This window comes from Cyprinodon variegatus, unplaced genomic scaffold (assembly GCF_000732505.1).
Source record: "Cyprinodon variegatus isolate N-32 unplaced genomic scaffold, C_variegatus-1.0 Scaffold697, whole genome shotgun sequence".
Classification (NCBI taxonomy): Eukaryota; Metazoa; Chordata; class Actinopteri; order Cyprinodontiformes; family Cyprinodontidae; genus Cyprinodon; species Cyprinodon variegatus.
The window spans coordinates 81,835-99,073 of record NW_015151150.1 but is presented as its reverse complement, the minus strand read 5'-3'; the positions used below and the strand labels follow the sequence as shown (position 1 = coordinate 99,073).

At 37.4% G+C, this 17,239-nt stretch overlaps 1 protein-coding gene across 1 annotated transcript in view; it reads left to right on the top strand.

Annotated features, from left to right (window-relative positions):
• The window catches only part of LOC107097448 (voltage-dependent T-type calcium channel subunit alpha-1G-like), a 274,678-nt gene that overhangs the window by 176,097 nt on the left and 81,342 nt on the right, over window positions 1-17,239 (top strand). Inside the window, exon 5 of the mRNA XM_015394594.1 lies at window positions 1,833-1,930. Within this exon, the coding sequence (XP_015250080.1) occupies window positions 1,833-1,930 (98 nt within the window). The remainder of the gene's footprint in view (window positions 1-1,832; window positions 1,931-17,239) is intronic.

The window sequence follows — 17,239 nt, the reverse complement described above, 5'->3', positions numbered from 1 at the left end:
GGTACTCCAGCTTCCTCCCACAGTCCAAAAACATGACTGTTAGCTTAATTGGCTTCTCAAAATTTTCCTTAGGTGTGAGTGTGTGCGTGAATGGTTGTTTGTCCTGTCTGTCTCTGTGTTGCCCTGCGATGGACTGGCGAGCTGTCCAGGGTGTACCCTGCCTCTCGCCCATAGCCAGCTGGAGATAGGCACCAGCACACCTCGCAACCTCACTTGGGATTAAGGTATAAAGAAAATGGATGGATGGATGTCTCAAAAATGTGTTTAATTATCTTGTGCAGAACTTCCTTGCTAAGAATTTGTTTGTTTTAGACAACTTAAAAATGACAAGAGTTCCTTTTCAAATTCTTGGAAATTTCACAATATTTCACATTAGCACTGTTAAGATTATTGAAATTTATAGTACAGCTCTTTGAACGAAGCTAAAAACTCTTTAATATAATTTTTACTAAAGCATGTCTTAAAAGTAAAATGTGAAACCTAAATATACATCCATCCACCCTTCTTCTCCCACTACATCTATCGTGGGGCCAGTGTTTTATCTCCAGCAGTCTATGGGAGATAAAACACTGTCTGTAGCAGGGCAACACAGAGACACATAACCAAGCACACACACACACACACACACACACACACACACACACACACACACTCACACACTCACACCTAAAGCCAAGAAACCTAGTAGTCATACTTTTGGACTGTGGGAGGAAGCCGGAGTACCAGGAGAGAACCCAATTTTCACAAGCTGCTTCATTGTGCAGCCCTAATCTAAATATAGAAGAAAGCTTTAAAAGACCTAAAACTCCTAAAGGGATTTGCCCATTTTCTGGGAATGGCAGTAACTCTTATTGTAAACTTCAAGATTCAAGATTCAAGAGACTTTATTGTCATTCACATCACGTGTTAGATGAGGTAAACGAAATTGAGCGTCACGGCCTCAGTTACATCCGAATATATAAAAAAATAATTTATAAAAACTAGCTACACTAGCTACTTAATTCATGCCACTATGGTGTTGGTTCTCGTTGGTACATTTCACCCATTAACCTTCATTCTATGGCCTGCAGGCCATCTGTCAGCTGCGCCTGTGTTTTTACACAGCCTGTGCTGTACTCATTTGTGTGTGTTTTTGCATACGAGGAAATGTGTTTCTTCCTTCTTTCAACTGTGCCTTGGTCTAACAATTTTAGAAGGTATGCACTGGGCCATCTTAATGTGTTAAAGGCGAGAACACACATTTGTAGATTAATTAAGGGAATTTCTTGCACTCAATGTGACACAAACATACACACACTCACATACAGCGTCTAACATGTGTTGCAAATTTATCAGACTGACAGACTTGGAGTGTGTACAAAAAGGGAATTCCTCCATCGGCACGCTCACTTTAGCTGCACATGTGCTCAGCAGCTGCTCCACACAAACACACAAGCAAGACAACAGAGGTGTTTTATGAAAAAAGGATGATAAACAGTAATTCTTAGGTTGTTCCACAGTGTCTCGTTCTGAGCATGGTCCTCCTGACCTTCCATCATGCTCTGAAAAAAGCCTCTAAAGAGCCACTGAGGAGGCTGCTGAGAGTGTGCCATATCAGGATAACACCCTTTCATGTTCCTCAGACATCACATCCTAAAACTCAATGGTGAATTGTTTACCCACTCTTAGTGTCTCAAAGGGTATTCACATGTGCTAGTTGCTCCCTTGAAGGTCAACTGCGTGTGATTGCAATGTGCTACATGAGCTCCAGAAGTGGTGAACTTGTTTGGCATGTAAATGCTGCATCAACATGTTTTTCTTTTTCCTGACTCTCTGTTTCTTTTGTTCCCCAGGATGTTGGAGTACTCACTAAACCTGCAAAACGTTAGCTTTTCAGCAGTGAGAACAGTTCGCGTGCTGAGACCGCTGAGAGCCATCAATCGGGTGCCAAGTGAGTGCAGTTTTCTCACCCTTTTCACACTAATTTTGACCTTGCCTCTGGGGTTTATTTCAATTTGTCCTCTGATAGCTCAAGAACTTTGTTTTTCCCTGGAGACAGACACAATTTGGTTTTAAACTATTCCCAGACTGCTCTGTTTAAAACCATAATAGTTACAAACAACAGATTTTGCATACTTTCACTCAAAATAATTTAGTTGTTTGTGGTGTGCTGGTATCAGAAACCTTTTTGATCAAATGTTGGTTTATTACCTGCCAATATATTTTCCATAGTAGCTATTACATGGTAAATCAAAAAAGGTAGAATATTGTTAATATTATAGGATGTATTTTAATAAAGTGATTCCGCATTTGTACCATATATACATTTACTACACAGTGATATATTTCTGAACTTTATTTTTGTTCCTTTTGATGAACATGTATCTGTATTTATTTTCCAAAAATTGGAGTACCACATAGGCAATTAAGGTTTATTTATTAATACTGCAGTGCCAGTCGACTAATGTGCATGTACAGTATATATTACCGCATGCTCCTATTATTCTCCTGAGTTAATGCGGCGTGTTAAGGAGTTCAACAGCCTGTGCCTCTGCAGTGGTGTGAAGGAAGCCCAGGTTGCTTTATTAGTGTCCTTTAGCTTCTCTGCATTGTTGGCTCTTTCATCTCTTTCACTTGGCAACACTCCACAGACTCTTTATGGGGTTTAGGCCAGCCCAGTTTCCTGGGCAATCTTGCTCAGCGATATTATGGACAATCAAGCAGGTCTCTGTATTCCTTGGTACGTCTGGATCTGATTCAGACTTTGGCAGTTTGAGCAGGGTCTAGTCATGCATAAAAATGAAATAATCATCTCTATAAAGCTTGACAGCAAAGGGAGGCATTAAGTGCTCCAATAGAGCTGACCGACACCAGTAGATGGCGTGACTCCCCAAACCATCACTGACTGTGAAAACTTCACACTGGTTCAGCAACAATGTGGATTTTACGTTTCTCCATTAAAACTTGAAAAAACAAACTGTACCTTCATCTAAAACAGAGGAGTTTAGACCGATGTGGAAAAGTTTCATTTTCTTCTTCTGCCTGGACATTTTTCAAAATACTGTCAAAGATGTTCGTAGCATTGGCAACTTTTGGAAAGACTTGTTGGTACCCCTCATTTATTGAAAGAAATACTCACAATGGTCACAGAAGTAATCTGAATCAGGCAAAAGTAATAATAAATTAATATTCTATGAAAATGTACTACAAAAGTCATGCAATGCTTTCAACCATGCTTCAAATGAATAACAAACTAATAAACAAATGAAACAGGGCTGGACAAAAATGATGTTATCGCTTGAAGTGACATGTTAAATCAAGGTCTCATAAGTTTGTGGGCATATATATGGGGCAAGAGATAGTCAATGTGCTGTTTGGTGACATGGTGTGTACCACACTCAACATGGACCAGAGAAGGCAAAGAAAAGAGCTGTCTCAAGAGATTTGAAAGAGGATTATAGACAAGCTTTTAAAAGTAAAGGCTATCTCCAAACAACTCAATGTTCTGAGAATACAGATGCATATATTATTCAGAAATTTTAGATCCATGGCATTGTCGCCAACCTCCCTGAATGTGGCCAAATGAAGGACATTGGTGACAGATCAATGAGAGGGATTATACGACTGCTGAAAGATGCAGTCTGGAAAAAACACTGTTCAAGCCTGAAACAACTGGAGTCAAATAGTTAAGTTAACTCAGTATGCAGTTAGTTCCTCTAGGGTTGTCTTAATCATGTAATTATATGATTCAGGTATGCTGAACCAAAGGCACTTCTAAAGGTTGCAGGATACCGGCCCTCAGGAACTGGATATGCCCACCCCTGGCTTTTATAGTACCTGCTAAGATGAGCAGATGTCTCATTGCCAGTTATAGCAATCACCTGATTGCTTCAAAATGTTGCGTAACAAAATTAAGTTAAGGGTGCCATCATTTTTGTCCAGGCCTGTTTCGTGAGTTTATTTTTTTAAACCACTCTGTTTAAGTGTGGTTGAAAAACAATGTCTGACTTTCATTTGCTTATTTTCATTGTAGTTTTATTTATTATTACTTTTGGTCAGATTTTATTTATTTCTGTGACTACATTGGGTCCTTATATTAAACGAGGGGTACCAACAGTTTCGTCCACCTGTGTATGTGGATAGACGTAGTTTTCATTTTTAATAATTTCTTTTGTTTAATTGTAACACTGCCTGTGGTGTACTTTCTAATGAAACTTTGGAGGCCAAAAATTGATTATGGCTAAACGTGATGATTATGTACTGAAGGTTCATATACTCTGTGTAATAGCCTGAATGCTCAAATGTGTATTTTTCCTCAAATTAGTGTGAATTACAGATATGAGCAAGGAATGAATCTCTAGTGCACACTGATGTTTAAATAAAACATGTCCATTTAATACAAGTCTAGCATTCCACAACTTTAATTCATCCCCTTAATTGTATAGAATCACCTGGTATTTCTAAGCTCCTAATTATGCCACTACCATTCCATCAGGATCACTGCACACAAACTTCACAGGGAGCCTCAAGACGCGTGTGTTTGCATACCTACAGGTACATAGCCAGTGAATGTGACATCACCAAACTCCCTCACAGCTCTCTGATTTGGCTGCTGATTAGGTAATCCCATCCTCCTGTCAGTCAAGGCATTTTTTGCGGTCCAACACCCCTCATTAGGTGCATAAGCACACGGACAATCAGAATGTATGCAGTCATGCACACTGATTCACTCATTAGGTATCCAAGGATCCTCAAACCAATCACAGACCTAATTGTGGTGTTGAAGTGTGGCTGATATACCAATAGTAGGGGGAAAATGTCAGGAGTGGGACACTGGTGAGGCCGGGGCCTAGGATTGTTTATGTCTGCTGCCTCCCTGCCTGCCTACTGTTCCTTGCACACACACACTTTATACCTCATCAGATCCTGCAGAGAACCTGGCAGAACTCATCATGATTCTTGGTGGGGATGTTTGTTGGGGAGCTTGAGCTATTTTAGGCTCACTTAACTACTTTTTTTTGTCCCCTGCTCTTGTTTTTCACTTTTCCATTAACCTCGTTGGGTAGGAAACAAATCTGAAAAAGGTCAAATCTGCAGTTTGCCCTTTTAAAGTTGACCAAGTACGCAAATAGAATTTTAACTGACTAATTGGTGCTCTCAAATAGCACAGAGACAGTCTGGAAAATTGTATTCAGAGCCGCTGTGTTTCACAAATCAACAGTTGATTAAAATGTGTTCCTTTGTGTCACAGATCCAGAAAGAACAAAAACAAAAAAATAATAATGATTTAACATGGGTGTTCAGGCAGGACTGAAGGAAAGGAAAGGCTGCTTAAACCCAGAGAAGTGCTCATTAGTATTTGGTAATTGACATCAAGCTTTTTTTCCATGCTTCACAATTATTAGCTTATTCACAGCTCTGCACTTAAATAACCTGACAGCTAATCATGTTTTTTGTGAGTCAATGACGGCCATCATTACTTCAGTTTCCCCAAAATAATTTCACTGATTTGTTTATGTCATCTGCAACACCTACCACTGCTTCCCCATTATTAGAACTATTCATGCATTGTACTTCTTGTATTTTATGAGAAATTTAGACCCGCTTAAGTACTTACTGCAAATCATTATAATGACAAGTGTATCCCAAGAATTTTATACTCAAGTGTTAGTAGAAATCTTTATGAGAATTAGATGTATAAGGAGCAAAGGTTTTTTGGTCAATAGGAAACACTATCTTCATTTTTCTCTGAATGCAGTATATTTTCATCGATTAATCATTTTTCTATTTGTTATGTGGCATTTATGAAATTTTATAGCCCTGGGTGATTTGAGGACAGCTATTAATGTGGTTCCTAGGCTAAATGCAGGGACAATATTACAGTAGCAGCCATTTAAAATGGCCCTTCCCAGTCAAACACCAGCCAAATGGCAGCCAACTTCCAGCCACTGGAGTGACCCCCTCCTTCTCCTGGGCATTCCCTTTTTGTATACCCTGACTCCAACATCTCACTGAATGACAGAGTCTGAGCATGAGATAGCACTTCTCTTTAGATCTTAAAGTCTACAAATCATGACATAAAGAATATTTTAGTACAAAGATTGATGTTTTAAAAAGGAATCTTAGGGATCCAAGCAAGGACCAGCAAAGGACCAGCCAAGGGCCCATCGAGGAAAGTGGGGAAATTTTGACTGAGAACTACTGTATATCCAAAAATATACAGTTTGTTATATAATGTTTTTTAACAAGCAACCATTAAAGAACATATTCTCCTAGAAGTAAGAATATATTAAACAAAAGTTTATCCTATTTATCAGATTGGGGAATCTGAATGCATCTAGACACCCTGTCCTCAATTGAATTGTAACATAAAAAGGGCTGCATTTGAATGCTTGTTGCAGATTTCCCTTTGTTATTTCTGAAAAGGTTTGAAGGTTTTCATTGTTGTTAGCCTCTCTATATTGGTAGGAGGAAATATTAAAATAAATGTTTAATCGCAGGGCTTAATTGGTTCATACTGTAATGATAAAATAATTTTGATTAATTCATGTTTTAATTTCTAGAGTTTGGTGAGAAGTTTGTTAAAAAAATGATTGGATCAATTTTGTGAGGCATTTCTGTATTCTGCACTTTAGTTACCTCTAAACTCAGTCAGCTTTGCCTTTAGGTGTGTTTTTTGCATCTCTGTTTCTTTTTTTTCTCTCGTTTGGAAAGTTAAAGCTTTGCATAGCATAAATTGATTTTAAATGATGTCATTAGTGGATCATTGCTGTTGCTTTTGAATCACGGTTGGTTTCTCCAGTGGTGTATACAGTAAGTTTGACATAAAGTATATAACACTTAAGAACCATAGTGCTTATGTGGCAACATTTTTATCCAAAAGAATTTACAGTAAGCAGGCTTATCTTGAAATGGCATTGTTTATCCTACAGTGTTAAATGTTTAGAAAGATATTGTTAAAGTGCTATTTTCCCATACCATCATGGCATGAAAAGCTGGTCTGCATAATTGCAGGAGGGCATTAGGTTTAAAGAGTTTAAAAACGACTGATCTAAAATATTGACATTCCTGGAAACATAAAGTTCATTGTCATCCATCAAGATAAAAAGCTGTGTGTCACTTTCTAACTTTGGCTCTATTTCTTTTTATTTGCATATTTTTAGGCCTGAAACAATTAATCAGATTAATCATGATTAATCCATTATAGAAATAATCGGCAGCTGATTTAGTAATAAATTAATTGTTAACTGGAGTATAGAGACTCTAAAACATGAATTTTGGTGACGGAGCAGTAATTATACCAAAATTGTGAAAGAATATAGAAACATTTTGCATATAAGGTTTTAAAAATGTTCGTCTGTCAATATACTCCATCCAGAACACCTCAAGTGGAAAGGATTTAGTTTCATATAGTTTAATTTCGTAAGAAGTCTTCTTTAAGAAACTTTGGCAATCTGATTAACAAACGCTGAATCCAAAAATTAATGGACAGATGAATCAATTTGCAAAATAATCGTTAGTTGTGCCCCTACATATTTTGTGATTTTATAGCAACTAGTATAAATCAAAATGAATGTAATTAATTGGATCAAATAGATTGTTATAGTATTTTTAAATACGTTTTTTTTTTAATATTTCTCTAAGGTTGAATGTATCCATTTTACTGTAAGAAAAAAGGGGCAATTTCAGGAATAAACAAGAAATTATACCAAAAAAGGAAGATAGCATTAGCTTTATATTTCATATTATATACTTTCTAGAACATAAATATAAATTACAAAACATGACATATTGGTGAGATTTTAACAGACAATGTACAAAATGCCTCATAAATATAAATACATTTAATGCAACAAACACCCCAGAATCAGTGTGTAATTGTGTAGCTGGAAAAAAGATTACTATATTTTATACCTATAAAATTAAACAGTATTTACAAAGGAAGAGGTCATAAAACAAAGTAATTTGTTTGAGTATCTTTAAGAGCTATACAGGAATCAAATTGTCCCACTGTGGGGTTGAATCTAAAACTATCTAAGTAACAGAGACCTTAAAGTTTGGGGTTTTAATACCCAAGGTGGGACAACATATATTCTAAATAACAAATTCAACATGAAAAATAAGAGTTATAATAAGTTCTGAGAGGAATAAAAATATTGTTACATATGGTTAATATGACACAAATTGTATATAAAAAAAAAAAATCCATCCTGATCTCCATTGGCTGGTTTTATTAGCCCTTGCACTTTCAAAGTCGGTGCGTTAAAACAGAGAAAAATCAGAAACACGCAGGCATTGGTATCTGAGGGAGCCCACAAAAATACTTTTACCAGATTTTGTGTTGTATTTGTTTTATTTTAGCCATAAAAGGATGCAGCAGTGTTGCAGGGGTTTAAAGTAGCTTAAAAGAGGTAACATGTTTTCTTTCCTGCATGTCTTCCACATTATCCCATTTGCTGTTAGCCGACTTTCAAATAAAGGTAACTGGTGCCAAAAATGCTAAAAGAAGTGCATACGACATGTGTATTAGTGAAATAAAAGAGGATTCCGTATTTTTTGGAATGGTTTGCAAACAAATAGATATTCTAAAAAAGTAGGATTTTCTCAGCATAACGGTTTCAAGAATATACTTTTTTTTTCATCAGGGACAGAAAAGAAGTTAAGAATTGATCAGAAAATTGATGGGCATAAACCTGGAGCAAACCAGGAGGAAAACCTGTTGGAGGCTTAGGCAGTATTTTCTACCCTTCTGCAGTATTCTAAAATACAGCAAAAGTAATAGACGAAAAGCTCAGATCAAAGGCCATTTGACTTGTATACTAGACTTAAATTCAAATGCTGGTCTTTTCTAGATTTAGATATTAAAATTAAATAAGCTTGAGTTAATTTAAAAAGATAACTTTCAGCAATTAAATATTAATTGCTTTATAAGATACTGTTTAGATATCCTAGGGACACTTTTCAGGCATTTATTCTAAAAAGAATTGAAAGTATTGTGTCATTTACTGCCACTGCACTACTGTGGATCGATCTACAATATTAAAGATTAAAATTAAATATTAAAGAGGCAAAATACCATCCATCCATCCATCCATTTTCCATCACGGGGTGCTGGTGCCTACTTCTAGCTGTTAATGGGCGAGAGGCGGGGTCCACCCTGGACAGGTCGCCAAGAACCCAATTTACCTAAGAGTCATGCTTTTGGACTGTGGGAGGAAGCCGGAGTAACTGGAGAGAACCCACGCATGCTCAGGGAGAACATGCAAACTCAATGCAGAAAGACCCTGGGCCAGGAATGGAACCTTCTTGCTGCAAGGCACCAGTGCTACCCACTGATTCACTGAGCAGCCCAAGACAAAATACATTACTATTTTTTTTTTTATCTACTGTCTATATCAGATGGAATGTGGGTGATGGAGTTTGTCTCAGGTAAACAGGAGGCACTTCAGTCCAACTGGTATATCTTACACTTCATTTAAATTTCTCTGAGGCACTTAATGGCACCAGAGTGGCTACTGTTGCTCAGTCAGTCACTTATTTTGCAATACAGTTCCCATGCCATCATTCTGGTTAAGTGTAAAGTATGTAAACTACATTTCTTTCTCAGCAGCAGTGTGAAGAGAAACAGATCAACAATGGCCTAAATTCACCAATTCATGATTACTATCGCTAATCTATTTTGTCCTAACCCGGATCAGGAGATGAGCAAACTGTTCATGTTTTTTTCAGTGATGTGTCCTCTATCGAAAGCTCAGCACATCTAAATTTGCTCTTTCAAGGTCTACATAAAAATAGAAAGGCTCATCTTAAAACATAATGACACTTCCTCATACTGGCTTAAGCAAACAAATCGTTCCTAGGCTGGTGTCCATGTCCTGGACTCTGGCGAAGATTGATGCACTCACTTGGCAGTCCTGCCAGTGAAAGTGACAGGTACATTACACACTATTCTTTTGACCAGCTGCCAACAAACACAAAAAACAAGACTCTCACACTGTGTCAGCAGCACATCTCTCACGGATAGTTTGCCACAGGATTGTCCATTACCCTTACTTCCAATATGGGTCTACAGGGACCTTGTACCAGAGCTGTCAGCGGCTATATTACTGCTAACATCACACTTTGTAACATGCTTTTGTGTTGGCCTTTATATTCAAACACAGCCGCTTTTGTTGTGGCAGGTGAAGGTCTAGATCCATGAAAGTAATTTAACTGCCACTTTGGTCATGATATGCTTTGATTTTGTTATACTTCAAGATACAAAAACTATATACATATATATATATGTATATATGCTAAGTATGCAAAATGCAGCGCTATAAAAAAATATTTTTTTCTGTTCTTTTTTCTTTATTTCAGTACTGGACTTATTGGTGTGCTTGTTTTCAAATTCCATCTCTATATAACTGAAATGTATTTGAATTGAAAGTCATCAGTATGTTCTTGTAATAAAAGAACAAATCCAAAGTTCTTCAATGAACAGAGTAGGGCTGAAACAATTAATCTGATTAATAATGAGTAGTCAATTATTGAAATAATCTTCAACTAATTTAGGGATCGATTAATCCTTAACTGGAGCACAGAGACTGTAACATATGCCTTTAGCTGACAGAGCAACCCTTTTTGCATTTAAGATAAAACAAAAAAACAACAAAAAAAAAACGTTTTCCTCTATCAACATCATCTATTCAGAATTCCTCAAGTGGGAAAGTTTTAGTTTCACCTGTTTTAATTTCATAAAAAAAATCTTTTTTAGGGGAGCTTTGGCTATTTGATTATTAATCTAAAAAATAATCAACAGATTAATCGATTTGCAAAATAATCATTAGTTGCAGTGCTAGAGCAGAGTTTAGAGCTGCAGACCTCTAAATCATTTGCTTTCCCTTATCTGTGTGACACAGAGATCCAGGAAACATCTGGTACAGCCAGGTCCTTGGTCCTACATGCCTTCTCAAAGTGTCGATAAAAAGAGTAATCAACTCTTTTCTATAGTCTTCTGCTTGTTAAAGAGCAGTTGTACTTGTAGACGTTCCTGAGGTGCTGTAAGGTTAGAAGACCTCTCTTTTTTCAATCAGTTTTTAGTCTCCTTCAAGTCAAAGGCAGTTTATGGCACTGCCCCGGGATAACATAAAAGTGGCTTTTATCTGAAAATGAACTCAGCCATCATACAGAATAATCTCTTTTTCAACTTTTTTGAACCATCACAAGTACTGGGAGAACAGGTAAGAATCCATGCCTTAAGGTTATAGTCAACATGAAAACCCTGAATCTTCTTCTTCTTTCTGCAGAGCACCATTACTAAAAAATGCTGCCTAAATGGAAAAATGTAAGCTAAAGTAAAAAAAAAAAATACAATAAAACCCATCGGCATTTATGCAGGGATAGATGGTTCCCTTTGTTGAAGCTTTGTTTCCAAAAAACTAAAAAAAAGGTAATAATCCATGGCAACAGTTGATTAACTTTATGAAAAATTAAAAAGCAGTCAGCCAACTCCTCATCTTCCATTATTCCTGTCTTCTTCTTATTATATAGGGTTATTACCCTCCCTTCTTGTTATCTTGGTGTGGAACTACTGACGCAGAAGATGTCACCATCTACTCTGCAAAAATGTGAGGAGGACGCAGGTGTGGGCTGGCTTGCTATTCAGAAAGCCCATTAATGCACAGGAAAAAATTAAAACGCAGGCTGTGCCAGACCTGACCTGGACAGGCAAATATAGGAAGTAGACCTAATCTACTAACAGATGGCTTCCAGATCACACACAGCAGTCAACCTGCTGTCCATGTTGGATTGGAGTGGCTGCCCACGAAGGGGTTGGAGAGGCCGCACAGTCAGAGTAGGAGATGATTGTTATTGAATATGAAATGTCGATCACTTGGAATGAGCTCACCATACAGGTCGTGATAGGTGCAGATGATTGATTCTCTCATCTACTAGACAAACAATGGCATTTGTTGTGTGTCTGTGTTGCAGAATGAAAAAATCATTTTATGGAGAGCCCTAGTCCAAATAATAAGTGGCTTGATGCCTTTATTTATAGCAACCGGTCCTAAAAGTCATTTTGGCAACACAAAGACATGTACAGTATGCTGAATGACAATCATCAATCCATTTACATCCTGCAAACATGTAATATTTAAAATCATATCAATGTGATTTTATAGACCTAACTATGCAGTTCTGATAGATTTGATCATTGGGATCAAGTGCAAGATATACCATTTACTCGTACTCGTCATCTTCTGCTTCATCCGGGATTGGGTCACAGGGGCAGCAGTCTCAGCATTCTCAGCAGAGACTTCAATTAGATGGAGCCAAAACAATTCAGCCTTCTCAAATATCAGTAACAGGCTGCTCAGTCAGTTCTCTATTTTTATTTGACATCAATTTACCTTCATCCATAGCATATAATCTGGTCTTCAAAGCATGAAAATATATTATATTCTCTACAGTGGTTTTAAAATGATTTAATACCTTTTAATTATTTTTTTTATCAACATTACTTTACTGTATTACTTCCAGATTCACTGTCAAATTATCAAATAGATCAAATAAATTGGTAGACGTTATAAACAGCAAGATGCTAATTGTTGTTCTTATTGAATGATTTTTCTTTTTCTAGGCAAAATGTCATAGTTATCCTTTTTCATTACATGGATAAATTTTTTTTAAGTCTGTCAGCATAGTATAATATTCCTATCATGCAGGTTTCTCTCCCATGAAGCCATTCAGTGTGTAGATGTTAATCCCAGCTTCTGTCATAAACTCTGACAGGGCTTAGCAGCATATCCCCGGATCAGCTAGCTGCACTAGGAGTCTGCTTACGAGGTGGGAACAGACGGAATGACTTATCATTGTAAACCCTGAGTTAGGTCTGGCACAGGGTATTGGCCTCCACATGTCTCTAAAAATGGGAATCAGTTCACAGGGTTTTGTTTGTTTGTGTTTTGTAGATGAAATAATCAGAATTTTCATTCGCAGGCACTGATTTTATCTTAGCTCTCAACTGAAAATGCATATGTGATAAATTGTTTTAGATTTGAAGAAAAGGGGACAAGAGAGCAGTTCTCGTTAAAGCAAAAAAACAACCAAACAAACAAAAAGGAAATGCTAATATTTAAAGCAAAGGCTACTTTTTTAAGTTTAGCATTTATTATTAGTATTTATTGGGGTAGGCTCTTTAATAGTAAAATATTAACTAGTCACAGAAGGATAAAATAAAACACTTGCTACACTCTGCTGGGCCTTCCTGTTATCTGTTTGATTTTGTGCTTTCTTTTGTTCTCTCAACCTGAAAGGCAATATACATGCTGTAAATCTTTCTAATTTACTAAATTCTAACAAAATTCCATAGATGTTTTTTTTCTTTTTGAACCTGATAAACCCTTTTTACAAGAACAAATTACAGCTTTTTTTTAGATTTGGGTGGGCTGTGCAAAAGATTTCTATCAATATTAGAATCTGTAGTAGGATCAAACCTTTGTCTAATTAAAAGACATCAACTAGCGACTTCTACTGTCATTTTTGGGGGAGTGGTGGCCTAGTGGTTAGAGCAGAGAGGTTAGGTCCTGAGGTTGTGAGTTCAACACCCACTCCAGCAGACTTCCACTCTGGGTACCTGAGCAAAGGGAAAGCACGGGGCAGCGGCTACTATCACCGGGTCTGGTTTGGTCGCTCCGTCCCACACTGGCTCCCTCTCCCCATCTGCCGGAGTTCCTGGACCAGCCCCGGAACTGGCGGGTCGGTTCTGAAGTCGAACAAAATCCCGGATGGTTTTGTAATTCCCCCTGGACATTTTTTTATTTATGAAAAGTAGGATATGTCCTGGAAAAAGCCGACATCTAGTCACTCTCTAGCATATCAACAATTTCATGTTTCAGTGAGTGCTTGTTGCCATGGTGCGTCTTTGCTCAGCAGCTTTGCATGTTGTGAATGAACCAATCAGCGCACAGCTCATCTAAATATTCATGATCATACCATAAAACGAAGAAAACCATTCTGGGGCTCTTAACCAGGCTTGCATTAGGGCTCATAGAACAGCAAATATGTCCTTTTCAGCCCAACCAATGTTGCACACCCTATTCAGAGACCTTAAGGACCAGCAACAAATACCCTATAGAATCTTTATATGACCCCTTTAAATGCAGAGAGTTAAATTCATTAAGCTGTATTTGTGACAGTGTAATGGCAATAAAACAATGGGAAAAAAGTCAAATAAAATTTCAACTTATCACCATGACTTGCAACTATTTATGCAAATCAGCTTGTTCTCCTTATTGTGCAGCATTTCTTAAAGGTATTGTGGAGGATTTTCGGGAATTTTTAAAAGACCCGCAGTCTCCTTTAAAAAAAAAAAATGCACATGCACCACATTCCAGAGAGGGAACGCCTATTGGAAAATAGTTTGCAAAACTTTACCTGCCGAGTAGAAACTTTGCAACAGATGCATCAGTGGGAAGCTTGACCAGTGCTTACAGTGTACTCCGTGAGAAAGAACCTCTCAAAAACACTCTGGTCTTGTTTCTCTTATGACCCCCTGCCATTTTCAAAGAACCGTCGTTCAGAAAGGTGAGCTTCAAGAACTGGCTGAAACCGTAGCTCACCACACATATACACCTGAACGTGAGCATTCGCACAATAAGATAGCTCCTAGTCAAACGCCAGCCGAATGGCAGCCAATTTCCAGCCACTGGTGTGAACCCCTCCTTCTCCTGGGCATGCATATTTTTTTTACACTGACTCCACCCTTTCACTGAATTACAGAGTCTGACCAAGAGACGATACTTCTCTTTAGATCCTAATGTCCACAAGTCATGACAAAATATTTTAGTACAAAGATTGATGTTTAAAAGGGGACCAGCCAAGGGCCTATCAAGGAAAGTGTTACATTTTTGAATGGCTACTACTGTAGGAGGGTCTTACGTAAACATATCACCAGAATGATCAACAATAAGGAGAACAAATTATTTTGATGATCCAGCCGGAAAAAGAAAATCCTCCACTATATCTTTAAGATCTTCATATCAGGCTAAAAGGATAAATAAAAATACTTTTACCACTTTTTCTTATTCTTAAGGTTGTGTAATTGCGTACTCTCTTCAGCCAGTGAAGGAAAGTGCTAAATAATGTTAAACTGTCCGACACAAGTTGGATGAACCCAGATTCAGTGTTTTCAAACCCCTCGAATGTCATTCAAGAGTTATGGTGGGGATTTTTTTTTCACCCGTGTCCATCTTCCACCCTGCTAAGATTTGGGCATCTTGGATCTTTTCCTTTGAGAGAACATAAGAGACATGAAAGGCGCAATACAACATGTGATGTCTCACTGCAAATACTTCACACTGTTGTTTATTCTCCTGTCCTTCAGCTGTGCCTTTATTTGCTTCTGTCCTACCTTTATCTACTTCCTGTCTCTGCCGTCAGTGTATCATTTGTTCTCTAGATCTGCAAATTCCCCATTGTTTATCTTGAAGTCTTCTAATTAAGTTTGGTCGCGCAGTTGAAATAAAAAGTGTCAGAAAACACTAACAAAATCTCATGTAGTTTGGTCTGTGAGTCCCAGGAAGCTGTCATGCAAAAGTGATGCAATGTGGAGTCATGAAAAAAAAAATTGTTGCTTATTAAACTCTCTCATCAGATGGACATTAAAACAAACAAATTTTTTGTTTCTTTGCAAATATGCTCAGCTTTTTGATAGGGTTCTCCTAATGAAATGAGGTAAAGCTTAGAAAACTTGGATTCTTCTTCTTGGTTTCCCTCTTCCTTTGTTGCGTTGACTCATTGTTCCTCTCACGGTTGCTGTCAGCACAGGAGACACGATCTGTTGGGAATGACCTGGCCTCTCCAATTACCCAGAAAACCCCAGATCAGAAAAATGATCTTCATTATTGATGTCTGACTCACAAGGGCCACTGTAGCAGGAGACAGGAGAGAAGGGCAGACAGTGACAGAAGAGGGAAAAGGGTGAGGAGAGAATAAGCAGTAACATGAAAAGAGAAAATTGGATAGGTTTAGGCAAGATGGATAGACAGAGAGCAGTATCTGTGCAGCACAGGGATACTGAGAGAGGTACAGTAGCAGAGGGATAGTGTAGGCGAGTGGGAGGTGTGAATGCGTGTTGTGAAAAACTTGAAGGAACAGTGTCCAGAACAGATGGATGTACAGCGATGAAAAAGCAGACCCATATACTTGCAGCTTTAATTCTGATTCTAGAATTCCTTTATTGCTAAAAAAAAAAATACATGTGATTCACTTGACCAAAGAATGGTGTTGTCCATAGAAATAGACATTTTGATAAAAATTAAGACAGTAAACAATTGCAGACTTATTATTTTGGAACGTCACTCGGTTTAACATCCATAATAAGTAGTTTTACCTCACAGAAATAAGGTTTGTGATTTAAACCCTTTACCTTTCAACGCTATTGCTTGTTGTTGTCTTGCAATTTTATTGTCCAGGAATATATGTTGACTTTATTAAATCATTGCCTTCCCTCTCTTCACTTTATTGAATATTATCAAACTTGCTTCTGCAGGTTTTTTTGGGACAGCTAACCACATAAGTGTCTCATCTCAAACAAAACTTTTGATACAAGATATTTGCATATACTGTTTAAAATTAAATAAAAATGGAAATATATTCTCCCACAGCTAAGTGGTAGTTTTGATTACCAGTGATATTTATATTTACTAAGATGGAATAAAGACTGAATTATATTGTTTTATAACTTTATTTAAACTCCATAGGATTGAATACTTAGGAAATCCCAGATGATGATGTAATGGATTCTTATTTGGTTTATTGAAAAAATGTGGGTGACACACATTCCAGCAGACCCATTTTAAAACATTACCTTGAATGGATTGCTTGAGACCATATAAAATGAAATCAGGCAAGATGTTACAAAGACAAATGTGGAGGGAAAAAAAAGACTTGTTCAAACGTGTGTGCACTACCCCAGGTTTCACTTAAACAGGTTGCTAATTGCTTTAGATATCCTGACTTGTGGAATATTTTCCTGCTCAATGATTAGCTGAGTTTAGCGTACTTTGAGATTTCTCCTATAATTCTTTCATCAGAATCATAAACTGCTACAGTCTTTTTATTGAAGGCTGGAGATTGCTCAAAGTGTTGTGCTTTACTTTCAGGAGTCTGGGGCAAAACAAACTAAATGTTATAATATAAACACGGCAAAGTATGAGTAAAAGTCAATTATGAAAAATGTCCAATCAGGTTTATCTTATCTACACCTAAGTGCAAT